Genomic DNA, 17,668 nt, shown 5'->3' on the forward strand with positions numbered 1-17,668 from the left:
TTGAAGCATGTCTGTGGTTGACCACTTCTTCATTTGTTACCTGCAGCATGGCACCTTCCTGCCAAAGGAAAACAAAAATAAAGTGTATCTGAAGAGGTTTATCATGTATGTCTATCCATATTACCTATGGAAGAACTTCAGCAGTTTCAAAAATTATAAACAATTCATTAGTGTGCAGAACACAAAAGGAATACACCTTTGATTAGTTGTATACCTGTTCTTTAGGTGTGCAGCCTGTTTCAAGCAAGGAAACCAACACAAAAAATAAACTAAGGGCTAGATTCTACCAATTTACACATGCTGAGTAGCATGATATCATGTAAAATCTTTCTGATTTCAATGAGAAGAGTGTAAGGGTGACAGAATCTGGCACTAAGATTTATTAGCTGTAAGAACTAGAAGAGACAGTGGAAACCTCAGTATCCTAGCCAAATTCCAATTTAGGTAATAACATTCTACATATATCTAAAATTCCACCTGTAGTTACAATTGAAGAAGTTTTCACTTGTCCTCCTAAAGAAATACTATGCAGCATTAAAGAAGAATGGATGTCATATTCCTTACTAGAGGTAGATGCATTTCAGTAGTGACGAAAATTCTCTATTATATAAACAATCTAAAGTTACTTGGGATCCTTCAGGGTGCAATGTGCTACATAAAATACTGAAGCCAGAATAGACAGATGCAGTACATTTCACTTCCAACAGCATAACACTATTGTACAGCTACTCTATCTTCACTGCACTTGTAACCATCAAAATCCCAAGAAAAATAAAAGGTTGCAAAGTGTAAAGAAAGTTTTATAATTTAATTAACTTGTGACCTACCATTTTAACTACCAACACCAGGTATGGAACCCTTGCAAAACTTTACTAATGGACACTTGCAGGTCTCATTTGTTCAACTGTAGCAGTGTACAGTAGCAGCAGTCTATGCTTGTCGATGGCTCATATCAAAGCTAGATTCCAGTAGGAAAAAAATATGTTAAGTAGCTGAAATTTAAAAAAACATGTCAAAATTTAATACAAGAAAAAAAGATGGGATTCACAACATTCTCTTCAGTTGGTAATGGTTAACTCAATTCATTGCTATGTTAAACTACATATGATAACCACTATACTGAAAGAGACTGTCATAGTATTAGTTTCTTGTTTTTGGAACATTAAGAAAGGAAAAGTAAATAAGATCTTACCTAAAGAAGTTTAACTGAAGCTTAGAACTATTTTGCTCTACACCCTCAGCCTTCGTTGGCATCCTTATAAAACTACGGTAGTTAAAGCTTTGCAGAAATACAGCGCAGCTTTTTAAGACTGGCTGAACTTAGTGCCGTTTTCAAGAGTTCTCTTGTACTAGACCTGTGTCCCTGGAAGAGTACCTCGCTGGGGATATTTCCTTTCCTTGCCATTGAAGAAGCAGCATCTAAAAGATCTAAAAAGGTGTTTCTCCTTGCAGAGATATCCCTTAAGTTATCTAGATATTTTAAACCTGATAATTTACAGACAACATACTTTTTCTGACCAGCATTTAATTTTACATGTACAACAACAGCTTTGTATTATTTGTGGGACCTTATACTACCCACTCCTTGCCTTATTTTACAATATTTTTTTTAAAAAAAATCTATAATTACACAGTATTTCCTTTAGAATTATTTTATTAAATCAAATGTACAACAGCTTCTTAACTCTACACACGCACTTAAATTTTTTAAAAGGAAAACGTTATGTCTTATTACACCATGATCCTGGCTAATAGTTTTTCAAAACTTTGAGAAAAATCTTAAAAAAGGTTTCACATGTCACCTGAAACTTACAAATTTAACATTATCAAAGGAATGCTTCTACACTCTTACAAAGACCACTAGAAAGAAACAACAATTAAAAAGCTAAGAAACTGTCTCAAAGGCATTTTTACAATCCTTCCTCCACAGTAAGGTAATGTTATTAAATAATCCAATCCATTCACAAAATGGCTCTCTGCATCTGCTCTGGTGTCTTCTGCCATATCACTGCATATTTATGCATGACTGAGTAAGTGTTTCCTTAACATTGTTATTTCGATAACCTGAAGCTGTTCTGTTACCTCTGGGCTCTCATCCTCTCCTATTTATACAGTGAAGCCTGTTTCAACAGAAGTAAAGAGTAAAAAATAGGTTATGAAATTATCCATCTAATGAATTTTTAAAGGAAAGATAATATGATCCTAAAAAGCTTTTACTCCTGCAGCTAAGTCTCAAGAAACACTGCAATTTTAGCACATATAAAGATACTTACCCATGGCAAGTTTGTAGAAGCTCAGTAACGGCTCCTCCCTCCATATCCACCACTTCCTCCACTGCCTCCTGGACCATAGTTTCCTGCATTTTTGGAACAGGATAGACGACATTTACATCTTTATTTTTTGAAACCCAGGCACATTTACTGTATATTTACAAGAAGATTATATTCAGTTGAATTCAAGAGGACAATGTGCACATCACCTTGATTATAAAGCTAACATGTAATTGTCCTCTATGAGAGATTATCCCCCAAGAACTGTCTTGATAATCACATTTTGAAAACAGAACAAGATTCTTGCAGCAAGAGAAATTCCAATGGTTTAAACATAATCAAATAAGGAAATTCATGCCGCACACTCTTGGGGCCTGATTCTGCAACATGTATTATGTGGGTACATCAGTCTACCCACACACTACACCTTAAAGAAAACTGGTCTGAAGTAAATTTCCCTTTGCGTGCTTTGCACATGTAAAGCATTACTGCTTAGAAGCTGCTGACCAAAAAGAAAAGGCAGAAATATTATAATGAGCCTAATATGGGAGCGAGAAAGAACAAAAAGTTTAGCGGAGAGTAGTGAGTTGGTGGTAATTACTACTATAGTAAATAATTTGTTCACATTGCTCTGACTAATGCTAAGGGATGTAAGGAGGAGGCTTATTTGGGGAAAAAAAAAAAAACACATTGCCAAAACTAATTATTGTCTGACTGATATCCCTATGACATTTACCAACACTAAAATTTGGAAGGGGCATGGAAGAAGTGATATTACATCATATATCATATTTTACAAACAAACAGACTTAATGGGCATGAAGTTAGTATCCCAAAACAAACTCTAGATTGACCAGACCACTGAGAGTTCATACCTGACCCAAGTACAATCTGGTAAACAAAACTATTAGTAAACATACATACATATTTAAAAAACAACACAAAAAACACCCCCTAACTGTTCCTGCTTTGAGAAAACTTGTCTTCACACCAAATAGTGATCTTGCTGTTTGAAATCATCATACTGTTTTAATGCTGATAATTTATTTTTCTTTTGGGCGCACTCACAGATAACCACTACCACTCTTTGCACTATTGTTTACTAGCTCTAAAATTCTGCTGGCAAGTGGGATTTACAAAAGACTATGCAGCAATTCTCTACACAGGTTAACTGGTTCGTGTCCCCTGGTCTCTACAAAGGATCAAAGGCCACTGAAAAATTTGGTTCCAATTCAACCCATGACATATACAATACCTCCACCATATGGTCCCCCCATGTTCCTGCTACCACCAAAATTTCCACTCTTCATTGGACCATAGTTTGAGGGCTGTTGGTTATAGTTTCCAAAATCATTGTAGTTTCCACTTCCATAATTGCCTATATTATTGACACAAAAAGAGCTAAATGTAAGAATTATTTCTCTGTGTTATTACAAACCTAACAAATCAAGACTAAAAAACAAATAAAACAAAACAAAAAAAAAAAAACAAAAAAAAAGGTAATAAGAAGAGGAATGTCTTTCACTAAAGTCAATTATTTTTCCTCACTGACCATAGAAAATGGCATACTGGTTTTGACAACACTTATGAAGTAAAATGTTCTCAAGTCAATAATCTTGCTCAGGCTAGTCCAAAACTAAACTTTCAGTTAAATGTTTTAAGCAAATGTATTACCTCCTCCATAGTTGTCATAACCACCTCCGTAGCCCCCACCCTGGTTGCCATATCCAGGTCCTCCACCACCATATCCTCCTCTTCCTCCTCCATAACCAGGACTACCTCCAAAATTGCCACCTATTATAAAATAAGCCTTTAAATAGTAACTTTACATTATAAATGTCAGTTGTACTATTCCTCAGATCACACAGTGTTCTGCTAAGACTAAGATTTTAGTTTTCTTCAGCATCAGTCTACTGAAGGACAAAAAAGGCCAACAGGAAGCTTTGAAGGGCGATTTCTAAAAATAGAAATTTTTAAAGCTATATACTCCCCCTTAACTGTTTAGTCTGACTGCAGTTTTTGCCTAAGGATTAAAACAAAAACAATACCAATGCATGATATTTAGATCTAAAGAGACAGGTTTTTCTTTACATAAATCCTGAATTCTTCAGAAAGCTGATTAGTTTAGGAAAGCACTGCTGAGCAACAGTGAGCTGCAATTAATACTACATTTTCGAGTCTCTAAAAAGTTACTTTCTTTACCAGTTCTTTTGACAGACTTTCTGCACAAAGTCATAACGGAACACAAAACGTTAGTATAAAAAGGAAAACTCAGTGCAAGACATGATTTTTTACTAGGGTGAAGGCTTTGAGTGTGTGGTTCAGGCATGGGGGAGGAAATTGTACATAAGCATGAGCCATCAGGATGAACTAATTACTTTGAGTAGTGTGGCAAAAGTATTATATACTTCCAAATGAGAAACATGGATTTGAATGCAAGAAGGCCTTAGGGGCAACAACCAGACTGGTTATGCTTGCATACATTTATCAGCAAGTGCAGGTCTTTAGGTGTAGCATAATCAGCACTGGAGTGAGATAGCCAAAAATAGGGCTGAAAAAGAAAATGAGAAAATCTGCAGATAGAAATCAGGTTTTCAGGGGCAGGAGACGAGGGACATATGGCAAACCACACAGTTAAAGACCAAGGATTAAAACTAGTCAGCAGTTATTTATTGTTCTTGAACCAGATCAATATGGCTCTACTGCTTAAGATGATTAGTAACAGAAAATACAGAACCTTTTCAAAGTATGAGAAGTTACAAAAACCCACTAGTCTACACTAACCTCCTGGTCCTCCACCATATCCATTGTATCCATCACCAAATCCACGACCACTTCCATATCCATCTGTTGGAAATAAGTATTTGTTTTAGTTCATCTGTACGGAACTAGAAAAAAGTTTACTCTTAATAGTGAGCTGGAATTTTTAAAATACAGAAAGATGCTTTAAATTTTTTAAATTGAGATGACAAATTTAGTTATTTAAAAAAAACAGTTTATTTTTAAACCTACAAAATACAAGCAGATGCTGTGTGTATGACCCTTTCAAAAACTGGTGTCACAAATACCATATTTGAGATCAACTCTTGCAGGAGAAACATAATACCTTAAACACAGATCATGAAATTTCAACCATTATAAACTGCTGTATTCATCTGATATACAAATTTCAAAATGTTACAGTAGTTTTCAAACTGTGACTAACCTTCTCTAAGGATAAATAAAATCACTTTGGGGACTTGTATTTCTCCTACTTATTTTCAGTGCCCCCCCCCCCCCCCAGAAAAAAAACCCACAGCCATTTCTAGGGGGTATATATGAGAAGTATAATGGACTTGAATAATTTGAATTTAAAACTTCAGACATATGCACCCTAAATCAAGAAATACACATCTGTCAGAAACAAGGCATACAACCATCACCTTAAATAATCATCTTCTCTTAAAGAAGAGTTGCATTTCTGGACTTGAACTGAAGATTGGCAACCAGGAAGCTGCTACCTTGACAATTATTTATACTTAAAAGCCCACTCTAAAATTGTAATAATTTACTCTAGCAATCTGTTCTATTACTTTGTATACAGTCTCTAAAATGGACCAGGTCACAGTGCTTCTTTATATTATGTGAACTAACATCTCAAACACACTGACTTCATACATTTATACTGATTCGTTTCCATTTTGTTATTTCTAATCAGAAAGGTTAGTATTGTCATATTAAGAGGTTTGTTATTAGTCTTTTCTAAAAAGATTTTGTTGCCAATACTGCAGTAGATGGTAGTAACCTACACAGCAAATTGAAATCCAAAAAAAACACATGATAAACCTGATAGCCTTACCAGATCCACCTCTGAAGTTGCTTCCTGGTCCTGGACCAAAGTTGCCACCACCTCCACGTGAATCCCCAAAGCCGAAGTTACCTAGGATGATTTTAGATTCCTGTTAAGTATGTATTATAGGAAAACTAAACCTAAGACCATAAAGTGAAACTCAAATACCTCCTCTTCCACTCCTAGAGCTTTGAACTTCTTGCATTTCTTGTCTAGATAAAGCTTTTCTTACTTCTGCATTATGGCCATTGATGGTGTGGTATTTCTGCACTGTAAATCATAAAAATTTAAGAAATTACATGCAGTAAAAGTTGCTTCTAGAGTTTAACTCAGGAATGGCTAAATTGCCAAAGAAAATAATTTTTCCTCCTCACATTTTTGCAATACCAATTCCAATAATCCAGAAGTCTAAATTATAAAGATGACAGGATAATTTCAGGTAGTATTATTGCATGCTCCATCAAATTTATTAATGGAAGATTCAAAAAACTAAGGCCTTGTTCCTACAAACATTTATGCATGTAAGTAATCCAATTAAATTTAAAAACTTACTCACATGCTTAAGTGTTATCTATATCAGGTCCTTAAAGTAGCAATATTGGAAGATGAAATTGTGGAATGAAGTTTACTTACATACAATTTTATCCACAGGATCATGGTCATCAAACGTAACAAAGCCAAAACCTCTCTTTTTACCAGATTGTCTATCTGTAATTATTTCAATAGTGTCAATTTTCCCATATTCCTCAAAGTAGTCTCGAAGATGGTGTTCCTCAGTATCTTCCTTAATTCCACCAACAAACAGCTTTTTCACAGTAACATGAGCACCAGGTTTTCCAGATTCCTTGAAAGAATTAAATATTTTTTTCAAAACTACTAAGGTAGTGGAAGACAGAGTTTTGCATATGGACTCTATCATGATCTTAAAGACAGTTAACTTGAAATCTAATCAATTTTAAGAAGTGAATTTACAGTGTTTTCAAGTAAACCATATTATCTGGAATGCCTGTGCCTTTTTTAAATTTTACAATCATTTTGCTATTTTTTAAAGCAACTACCTCTGGTTGCTATGTGAAAAGCTCTAAACAAGCAAGAGGGGAACAGACTATGCTGCAGAAAGAATGAAAATGATTATACATGAAGTGTAATCAAAAGTACAAAGTTATATATAGATAGATAAAACTGAAATATTAGGAGAAATCTCACATTTACTTGAAAGAATAGTAAGTAACAAATTTTCAGGCAGAACTGTGATCTATGAACTGACTGGGTCCTTTTCATTTTAACCAACTGTATTCAAATTCCAGACAACTTCATTTAATCTTTTAAATGCCAGATAACTTTAGGTGAAATCCTGGCCCCACTGAAGTCACTAGCAAAAAACTCCCATTGTCTTCAATGGTGCCAGAATCTCATCCTTGATCTCCAGTCCCAAAAAGAACAGCTCCCCAAATGCTGCTTCTTTGACTAGAATATCCAAAACAGTAGGGATTAAACGGTAGGGACTTTTGATATTTACGGCCCCACCAACGGAGTAGTCACTCAACCTAAAAAGCTGAAATGGTTTCTGTCAATCAAGTCCTAAATTCAAACTGGCAGAAGTCAACCTCTGCATGTGTACTGCTGTAAAGCGTCTAAAAATGGTAAGATAAAGAAGAAAGGAAAAGGAAAAAGGCATGTGCCCATAACCAGAGCCTCTTCGTTATAAGAAAAAGCAAGCACTGAAATGTCTATCGGTAAGAATAAGCTAGTTTCTCACCAAATCAGAGACAATCTTTCATAACGTAAAAAGCCTCTTTGTTTTTCAGTACTTTGCTCACCTCTCTGGCTACTGCTCGTTTTGGCTCAACTACCCTTCCATCAATTGAGTGAGGTCTTGCAGCCATGGCTGCATCAACTTCGGCCATGGAGGAGAATGTTACAAAACCAAATCCTCTCGATCGTTTGCTTGCAGGATCCCTCATCACCTGCAAACAAGTCAGGAAGTTTTATTATTCCACTATTAAGTTTTCATACTACCGCTACAGCTAAGTATAAGTAAGGTCCTTAATTTTCTATTTGTTTTTTAATCAATTTTCACCTAAATTTTGGACCACTCAAGTACATGAAAATACTGATTATGTTAAGAAAATGCAATACATTACATTAGGGAGATGTGTTACTAATAATTTAGTCTAAGGGTAGGTCTACTCTACAGGGGCACTGCTATGGTGCTATAGCTATGCCACTATAGCAGTGCCTTAGTGCAGATACTTCCTACATCAACCAAAGGGTTTTTCCATCTATGTTGTTAATACACCCCTCCGAAAAGGGGTAGCTAGGCTGATGAAAGAATTCTTCCATTGACCTACCTTCATCTACAGTGGAGGTTAGGTCAATGTTTCACAGGGTGCAAAATTTCACATACCCTAAGCGAAGTAGTTAAGTCATCTAATTTTTAGATGTAGACCAGGCCTACGTGTAAATGTGAAGCTGTCTGTTAAAGTAAGGCAACGTAGTGGAAGATTAACACATGCATGTGCGCGCGTGCACGTGCGTTTTTTCAAGTCCTTAAAAAAAAAGCCAGAACCTTCCGGCTCCGGCAACCTGCTCCAAATGGAAACTAAACCTGCGTTTACTTTAAATACTCGTATGTGTCTCTATTTGTTCCTTTTTTTTCCTCGTCCTCCTATCCTGCAAAGTTAACCCAAAAACCTGAAGTTAGGGGGTAAAAATTGGTGCACAAAGCTTATTTTTGTAATGAACATCACCAGATTTCTGGGAAATTTAAAACAAAATAAAAACCAAAAGTAATGGGCCGTGAGCATAAGTCTTCATATCTTTAATTTAGATTTTCTTTGCTTTCTACGCAAAAGCAGGTGTTTGAACCCAATTACCCATACTGATTAAATTAAGTATTTGCATGGTATAATTCTGCATTACAGAAGTGAAAAACTTGGCTTTACCCTCCATCATCCATATTGTTCATGAAATTGTTGACTTCAACTGCAATTTATACATAAAGCTTTTTAAAGATTTCACATACAGGAATCAACTAGATGCTTCCATTTGCCTTCTTATACTTCAGAAAATGGCAAGCAATTTTTTACAAAGTTGTAAAGTCCACATTATCAGCATACATTAGCACATGCAACTTACCACACAGTCTGTAAGTTTCCCCCATTGCTCATAGTAGTTTCTCAAACTTTCTTCTGTTGTTTCAAAGCTCAAGCCACCAATGAACAGTTTGCGAAACTGCTCCTTTTCTCTCTAATTTAGAGAATATAGTATTAATGTCATTTGCAATTCTCCCATAGTACTGCAGTCTGACATTAGACATGTTCACAAATGTCAATGAATATTCATTTTCAACAAAAGATTATGATTATTTGAAGTTGTATTATTGCCATTCAGTACAGACCCATATATTATAAAGGTAGCGCTTGACAATTTCACAGGTTTTTTTAAATTACCTTCCTTCGCCTCAGAAATATATTAAAAATGAAAATTAGGTTTTAAGTACTTAGAACTGGAGAAGTGCCCTCTGAAACGCCATCAAGTTTTCCTTCCTGCAATAGCACAGTCTTTAAAAAACCCATAGATTATAATTGATGAGCTGTGCTCTCTTTACAGTAACTCCTCACTTAACAGTTATGTTCCTGAAAAACGCAACTTTAAGCGAAACAATGTTAAGCAAATCCAATTTCCCCATAAGAATTAATGTAAATGAGGGGGTTTAGGTTCCAGGGAATTTTTTTTTCCCCACCAGAGAAAAGATTATATATACACATACATACACACATACAATAAGTTTTAAACAAACAATTTAATACTGGTACACGGTGATGATTGTGAAGCTTGGTTGAGGTGGAGGAGTCAGGGGTGGGATATTTCCCAGGGAATGCCTTACTGCTAAACGATGAACTAGCAATTGGCTGAGCCCTCAAGGGTTAACTCTCACATTCTACAAGGCAGCAGGAATGGAGGGAGGGGAGACAGCATCACAGACAGATTCACACACACACGGGGGGGGGGGGGGGGGGGTGTCCGTCCTTTAAGTATGCTGACCCTACTCTTAAGTACACTGCCTTGTGAATTAGATCAGCTTGCTGAGACCACAGCTGCTGCCAGCAAGCTCTCTCCCTCCTGAGCCCTGTTGTGTGTCCTCCCTACTCTATGAAGATGGGGTAAGCAGGGTGCAGGAGCAGGGGGAGACACTGACATTAGCCCCTCTCTTCCTCCCCTCCCTCATGCACAGCAAGCAGGAGTCTTGGGGAGAAGCTCCAAGGCGGAGGACAGGAGCAGCACATGGCAATGGGGGGAGGGACAGCTGAACTGGTGGCAATTGATAGCCTGCTGGGCAGCTGCTGCACATGGAACCTAGGGGAGCTGATAGGGGACTGCCGGTCCACCCTGGTTCCAAGCCCCCACTAGCTAGTTGCAACAGGCTGCTCTTCCCTAAGCAGTGGACAAAGCAGGCAGCTGCCAAAGGACGTTAGAGGGGAGCACTGCACAACTTTAAAAGGAGCATGTTCCCTAAATGATCAGCAACGTAACCTGGATGACTTTAAATGAAGAGTTACTCTGCTAGATCAGAAGATACCAATTTATGTTGTTCATTCCAAAACGCAGGCTATTTTAGTTTTAAATATAAAATAAAGTGTTTGTGCTCAAATTGATGTTCACCAATACAAACCAGAAAAGGAGAAACAAGCTTCTATATGAAGCACACAAAAAAGGGGAGTGGGAGTGCTTCTTTTTTAATAAAATAAAAATGTATAGGCTCATACACCAAAAACCTTAAGCTATTAAATAAATATTTCATCAATTCATTCACATGTGGAGAATTAAAGCTCTCATGAGGTGCACATTAAGGAGCTATGGGAGTTTTGCCATTGACTTCAATACGAGTAGGATCAGGCCCCAACTGGGAAGCAGCTTACCATTTCTTTCCTCATTTTATCTGAAGTGTGGCTATTTTCGAGTAAGATATGAGGGCTGTTTTCTAGGGAAATTATGTGAAGGCAAACAGATTTTATGTTTTGCAGTTCTAAGCAGCAGTAAGCGGTCATACAATATACTTTTAAAAAAACTAAACTATTGGAAAGCAGGTAAAATAAATATCTAGCCTTTAGAAAGGCAAATTTATCTTTTGCTAGTCAGGTGATTAAGGCCATCAGAAAACTAAGGTATGTACCAGGGGTGGCCAAACCAAGGGTTGCAAGCTGCATGCAGGCTCTTTTGCACTAAGGGCAGCTTGCTCAGCCCTGCCCATCCTCCACCTACCAGACTAGGGCTTCAGCCCTGCAGGAAACACATGCTGAGGCTCAGGGCTTCAGTAGGAGTGGGGTTCAGGCAGGTGCCCCTGGCTCTCGAACTTCTGAAAATTATAGTATGTGGCTTGGAGGGTACGTAAGTTTGGCCATCCCTGGTATATAGTATATTAAATATTTTATGATACTGAAGCAGCAATATATAAAGAGGAGGAATAAAAGCAATTTATCTTAAAATGGCCAAGAGCTGAAGTTTATTGAATCAGGGACAATATTCACTGTGTGTACTATGTCTAGCATGATGGTACCATGATCCTGACTGAGGTGTTAAAATGCTACCATAATACATAAATACATAATAGCCAAAGTTATGAAGAACTCAATTAACAGCTTAAGAGTTTATTATGAAACTGGAAAAGAATCACTACCTTGGAAAGGAAGAAGCTATTAGAAATTTCAAGATCAATAAAAGTTTCCAGAGCAGTTTACACCATCAAAAAGATGGAATGAATGCCTTGTTGCATTTTTTTGCCCAGATAGTGGATACCTAATTATTCCCTCGCAAAATTCTGCTTACCCACTCACTTGGGTAAGTAATTTTGAAAGGCTAGATCCTTTTTCCTTTAGAATCATCATGTTTGGGATGAAGAGACACTTACTAATGATAAATTTTGGGAATACCGATAAATTTTAATGGGTTTCTTTTCAAGTCTTCAAAAACATGTCTCTCTCTCTCTTTTTTTTATTGGCTTGGTCAAATTTGCTCCAATACAGAATTTGTAAAAACTGAGGTTTCTCACACACACACACACACACACACACTTCAATTTTTGGTTTATTTTAATGGAAATAACTTCAAAAAAATTCCTGCATATTTTATACCGCCAACACTGGAGCATTGGACTAGGGTACAAGAACCTAATAATACTGACCAGAACCAGACTATTAACAAAAGTGTATCTGGCTAATCTGTTTCACTATTCATGTTGAGAGAAAGAAGAGGTAGTCTAACAGATAATCAAAAACTAACATTGAGCATTTGAAAAAATACTTCAGGCATTACACAAGATTTTCTTTTTTAAATAGTTTTAAAAGCAGTATCCCCTTCAATTTATTTTCCAGTTGAATTTTCTCATTGACCAATAAATGCTTCTTGATCTTGCCTAAGGACTTCCATAGTGTGCCCCAATAGCTGAAAGAAATTATTGGAGAAAGAATACCGAATCTGCTTTTGATATACCTGCATATCCTGCTGCCTCTCTCAGGCTCTGTAGTCAGTAGGTAGGTTTGCACCAATGATGTAAAAAGTTTTACTATTCAATTTTATCATTCTAGTTACTTTACTACACTGCTGCAAAACAATCTGCAAAGCCTGAAGAAAGCAGCAGGCACACAGAGGCCTGGTCCACACTAACCCCCCACTTCGAACTAAGGTACTTCGAATTCAGCTACGTTATTAACGTACCTGAATTTGCGTACCTTAGTTCGAACTTACCGCGGGTCCAGACGCAGCAGGCAGACTCCCCCGTCGATGCCACGTACTCCTCTCACCGAACTGAAGTACCGGCGTGGACCACTCCTGGGATCGATCTGGGATTGATTTATCGCGTCTAGACAAGACACGATAAATCGATCCCAGAAGATCGATTGCTTACTGCCGGACCCGGAGGTAAGTGTAGACCTACCCAGAGAGTCTTATCAAAAGCTGAGTCAGTACTAACCCATATACAGACCCCAAAAATCCCGATTTTTTTTTTTTTAAAAACACAATATTCTTCAAGCTGCTAACAAATGAAAGAGAAGGAATGGGAAGATAAAGGACCTGAATCTACCATTAGTCAATGGGAATATTTGGGCCACTGCATGATGATATGAGATATTTGCATAAACATTTTATTTTTCACAAAGCACACTCTCACCTCAAACTCTTAACTGGAGTGGGGGAAAGCAGAGTCAGTGTTTGGCAGAAATGGACTGCTAATGAAACTTACATCAAATCGCTATCATTTGGCATGCAAGCAGAGTACCAAAGCAGGTATTTTTAAATTACATATACTGGCAACAGATGATCTTCAGAAAGTATTTCAAGCCCTGTAAATAATTATTACTATAATAAGCAGCATTGTTGTAGCCATTTTGGTCCTAGGATATTAGAGAGACAAGACAATGGAAGTTGGTCCAATAAAACACAGTACCTCCCCACCTGGTCTACCTAGACTCTATGATATGAAACTTCTGGTGATCTGCAGAACACTTGGTAACTAGTTTCTTGCAAGACAGCTAAAAATGTATGTAATTGTGTAATATTTTCACAACACAAGCAAAATGCTACTGAGACAAGAGGCAGCCAGCATGACCAGGAAGGAAAAAGGGGTAGCCCAGTAAACAGCCTAGTCCCCCTGTTAAATTGATGTTTGCACTAAAAGTTTGAGAACATTATATGCAAAGAACTGTTTCAGGGGGGTGGGGGAGAGGGTGGAGCAGCATGCTGTGACCTAAAATAAAGTAAGTTTCAGTGCTAAAGTTTTCATACTGTGACCACACACTTCAGTTAAGGATTAGCTAAAGAAATAATATTCTGAAGTTTGCCATTGGAGTCTCAACTTTTAATTACCATGTGGTACATCAAAAATAGCATGTCCCAAAGTACAGTACTGACTTGCTCAAGTACGTAACCCCATGCCATGCTCTGCCTTGGATGGCACATGGACTCTGAGTTTTGAGACTTCTAGGGAGTGAAGGGGGAAGGGCACACAGATTACTCTGCTGACAAACACCACTTTCCACTAGGGAGCTCTGTCAGCATAGCTACACTGATCTAATGTTTGTAGTGAAAAGCAAGGCCTAAGTGTCTCATATGGCAACTTAAAAGAAACCCTTCAGGTAAAATGAAATACCATCAATTAATTCCAGAGTTAACATTAATTGGTATAAAATACATATGACACAAACCATCTGATGGTTTTCCTACGTTCTATTATAATCTTGGTGAAAACTCATTTTTGTACAAAATTATAAATAAAAGAATAGGGTATAACCGGTCTTTAGATCTTCCCATAATGCATCTTCCCCGCACTCAGACGACGGGTAAGATTTTTATGAGTCACTAGGAGTCTGCCTATTCTAAGAGATATTATGTCCCACGACATGAGCGAATCTCCAAAGGGTGGGGAAATGTGGAACCTCTTTTTGAGAGGACAGCGTTCAATCACAAGGAATGTGTTTTATAGAACACCACCTACAGAGGCAGGGAACGAATGGCTCTAAACTGTTGCAAACTCGAGCAGGTTAAGATCATAATCAACAAACATGGCGGCCAGAGAGAGACGAGCGGGAGCTTCAGATCAGCATCCGAGAACTGCGTGCCCGCCAAAAAAAGGAGCGCCGAGGGATGAGGCCCCTAAGGGATGGGGGGGGGAGGCAGATTCCCCGGTCCCCCAACACTGCGCAGCCTCTACTCAAAAGGAGCTAGTCCTATTGACTCCACGAGTCCGCCTCAGCGTCCCCACCCAACGCGGCAGCAGGACTGGCGCCGCAAAGGCCTGAGCGCATCAAGCGCCGCGCCCGCCATGTGGCGGTGCCGGGAGACTGGGGCCGCCGCGAGGGGCCAGAGCAGGAAAATGGTTGCTGCGTTGGAGCGCGCGCCCACTCTGGGCAGAGCGATGCCGCGGAGGAGGGGAAAATCTTCTCTGGCCGGCCGCTAAGGGTCGGCTACGGCCGCTCCACCAGCCCCCCGCCCTCGGGAAGAGGGCCCCGGCTACCCCAGCCTCTCTCCCTCGGGCCGGAACAGAACTAGCTACCGCCCTTCTCAGCCAACCCACCTGCTCCCAGACACCCCCCACCCCTCCCGCCACGGAGAGATGCTGCGCCTCTCCCTACCCGCCACTCCTCTCAGGCGTTTCATGGCGGAGGTTCCCTGCCGCAGGGCCCGGCCGCCTCCCTTCCCAGGCCCGGGACCATTCACCCTGCCCCCTCGTCCCGCTGCCATTTTACCCCTCCCCCTCGTTACCGCCATTACCATCTGTGCCTCCCCGGCCTGATCCCGGCGTTTCGCAGGGCCGGAGAGAGACCCGGTTCGCTTACTGCCCTCCATGGTCACCCCTAGGGCGCACGCGGCTCGCTAGCGTAACGGGAGCTCGGTTAAACGGTCTGTCAGGCGGCTCTAGGACTCGCCTCCGCTTGCGCTGTTGCCGCAGCGTGTACCCCCGCCTCCCTGTGCTGCGCACCAGCCCAACGGCCGCCGGCGTTTCCAGAACCTTCCTCCCCTCTAACGTCTCTGCTACGGAAAACCACCAAGTCTCGCCCACTGCGCCACCATGCGCATCAACTAACGGGAAAGTTCCAACTACTAGACCTGCGCTAAAAGCGTACAGTTTTACGAATACGTCTTTCATTACGTAAATATACTAACTACTGCAAACCAAAACGCACCTTTCGCAGCTGTACAAGACAAATTTGCACTATTTGCGTGGTCTACGTAACCCTGTTCGAGAATAGGACTCAACCTTTCTAGTAATGGCTGCCTTAACTGTTACGTATTTTTAAATGCATCGCCACGCAGTGGTCTATCCCTCGCTCCCCTTCCCACTCATAACTGTATTCGGCTGTTTTGATCGCGAGTGGAATTAAACACCCCCCGAGACGGCCCACAGTTCTGCGGAACGCTTCTTTATGTTTCAATAGCGTCGTAAAAATTCAGCAACTCCTTTAGCAATGGCTCTCTCCGGAAAGAGCCGAAACAGGCGTCGTCGTGGACTTACTCCACTTCGGCACTGCCCGGGAAAAAACGAACTGGCACGGACTGTGATTCGATTCACTTCGACAGTTTCCGGAAAGAGCCGAAACAGGAATCATCCCCTAAAATGGCCTCTTCGGCAATTTCCGGCAAAAAAAGCCGGAAAGCCTCTCGTGTCCGAGCCGAGCCGAAGCTGCTCGGCTCGGACTCTGCTCCCGCTTCGGGTTTTTTCCGGAAATTGCCGAAGCTGCCCGGAGACTGCTCCTCGCAGCAAAAGAGATATAATTAGCCAAAGGCCCCCTTTTCCCCACCTGTGGTGCAGGCAGGGACCAGTGGGGCAAACCCGGAGCGCGGTGAGTGCGCGCCCCCGAGATCTCCTTTGTTGGCGGGCTGGTCCCTTTGCCTTGGGCCGCCAGGGAGGAAGTGATAAGTGGCCGAATTTTGGCGCCAGCACCGAGACGCCGCCAGCCGGGCCCAAGATCGAGCGAGAAGGGCAGACCCCCCGGTAGCCAGCTCCGCGCACAGCGGCCCCGCAACAAAGGGTGAGTGCTGCCTCCGGCTCGCCGGGGAAATGGCGCTTCGGCGGCTCCCCTCCCCCTCGCCGAGCTCAGTGGGGAAATGGCCGCGGTCTCCCGCCGCCCGCCCTCGGGAAAGAGGCCGCGTGGCCCCATCCCCCCCCCGGCCAAGGAGGGAAGCGCCCCGGGGCCCCCCTACTCCCCCCCCCAAAGATCCCCTCCTCACGCACCCCCTCCTCCTCCCCGCGCGGGAGCCGCCTCGCCCCGACCAGCCCCCACGTTCTCCTCCCTAACCGAGCTGCGAGCCCCCAACCCGCCTCTAACAGCCCCTCGGCCGACGCGGGGACTCTCCCCCGCCGGCCGGCTCTGCGCTCGGGCGCTGGGCCCGTCCCGGCTCGGAGCCGCGCCCAGGCAGAGGCTGGCAGTGGCCATTCGCCAGGCGGCCATAGCGCGCGCTCATGGGCCCCGGGACTCACCCAGTCGCTCTCTCTGTCTCCGCGAGGCATCTTGCTTCGCCCAGGCGCTCGCTGAGGCCGCGTCCCCGTGTTTCAAGCTGCCCTCTCGGAGAGAAGCCCTGGCTGGCCCCCCTCTCGCTCCCGCACTGGCGACACGGCAGCAGCAGTGGCAGGAGGCTGCAGCTCGCGTGTAGGCGGCGTTGTGCGCTGTGCCCCGCCGCCAGCTAGCGCGCAGCTCAGCGCTCACACCCCGCAGTAGCCGCCCCAGCCTCTGCCCCCACCCCCTCAGATGTCGCTGCTGCTCAGTGCGCGCAGGGAGCAAGGAGGAGACGGGAAACCCGAGCCGCCGGGCACCATTGAAGTCTGTATCCTTCTCTCTTTCTCTCGCTTCCAATTTAACCTCGCCGTGAATGGGGCAGCGCCCCAAATCCCTTGCAGCTGGGCTCGTGTTTGGTGTAACTGCAGAGGTCCTGCCCCCTCGCCCCCCAACGCCGCCACCGCTGCCCGCCTTTAGCAGCCACCCCAGCTGAAGGGAAGTGGCGGCGTTGGGCGGGAGAAAAGGGAGCTGAGCCCCGGGATCTCTAGTGGGTGCCTGTCCCCCGAGGTAGGCGG

The 17,668-nt window shown here is 41.9% G+C and overlaps 2 protein-coding genes across 14 annotated transcripts in view; one reads left to right on the forward strand and one right to left on the reverse strand.

Annotated features, from left to right (window-relative positions):
• HNRNPA2B1 (heterogeneous nuclear ribonucleoprotein A2/B1) lies at window positions 1–17,217 on the reverse strand. 6 transcript variants are annotated; one of them, XR_004644456.1, is made up of 13 exons: window positions 15,370–15,518; window positions 9,238–9,348; window positions 7,920–8,066; window positions 6,733–6,943; window positions 6,268–6,369; window positions 6,109–6,189; window positions 5,055–5,117; window positions 3,945–4,064; window positions 3,526–3,648; window positions 2,274–2,356; window positions 1,193–1,445; window positions 828–958; window positions 1–58 (listed from the first exon to the last, which is right to left on the reverse strand). XR_004644456.1 is itself a non-coding variant. In XM_034760660.1 (11 exons), the coding sequence occupies exons 1-10, from the start codon at window positions 15,442–15,444 to the stop codon at window positions 2,295–2,297; spliced, it is 1,095 nt and encodes a 364-aa protein (XP_034616551.1). In that variant the 5' UTR covers window positions 15,445–15,518; the 3' UTR covers window positions 1,016–1,445; window positions 2,274–2,294. The 6 variants fall into 6 exon arrangements, 4 of the variants coding, with proteins under 4 accessions (XP_034616551.1, XP_034616552.1, XP_034616550.1 ...); XR_004644457.1 differs by lacking the exon at window positions 1,193–1,445; XM_034760660.1 differs by lacking the exons at window positions 1–58; window positions 828–958 and having other exon boundaries at window positions 1,016–1,445.
• The window catches only part of CBX3 (chromobox 3), a 15,278-nt gene continuing 13,922 nt past the window's right edge, over window positions 16,313–17,668 (forward strand). For 2 of the 8 annotated variants that reach the window (XM_034760668.1, XM_034760671.1), the window contains exon 1: window positions 16,319–16,628. Coding sequence is in view for 1 of the 8 variants with exons in the window: in XM_034760666.1 (XP_034616557.1) it covers window positions 17,346–17,417 (72 nt within the window). In the remaining 7 variants the exon portion in view is untranslated. The other 6 variants (XM_034760663.1, XM_034760667.1, XM_034760664.1 and 3 more) reach the window with 5 other exon arrangements.

The sequence above is a fragment of the Trachemys scripta genome, chromosome 2 (genome assembly GCF_013100865.1).
Source record: "Trachemys scripta elegans isolate TJP31775 chromosome 2, CAS_Tse_1.0, whole genome shotgun sequence".
In the NCBI taxonomy this organism is placed as follows: domain Eukaryota; kingdom Metazoa; phylum Chordata; order Testudines; family Emydidae; genus Trachemys; species Trachemys scripta.

What these genes read in the sequence shown, in the direction of transcription:
- HNRNPA2B1 (XM_034760660.1), bottom strand. Translation starts at nt 15,444, where the DNA reads ATGGAGGGCAGTAAGCGAACCGGGTCTCTCTCCGGCCCTGCGAAACGC. An exon ending in TCCTGTGGATAAAATTGTAT is followed by an intron (nt 6,370 to 6,732) that starts GTAAGTAAACTT and finishes TATGATTTACAG; the next exon opens with TGCAGAAATACCACACCATC. An exon ending in ATATGGTGGAGGACCAGGAG is followed by an intron (nt 4,065 to 5,054) that starts GTTAGTGTAGAC and finishes ATTTTATAATAG; the next exon opens with GTGGCAATTTTGGAGGTAGT.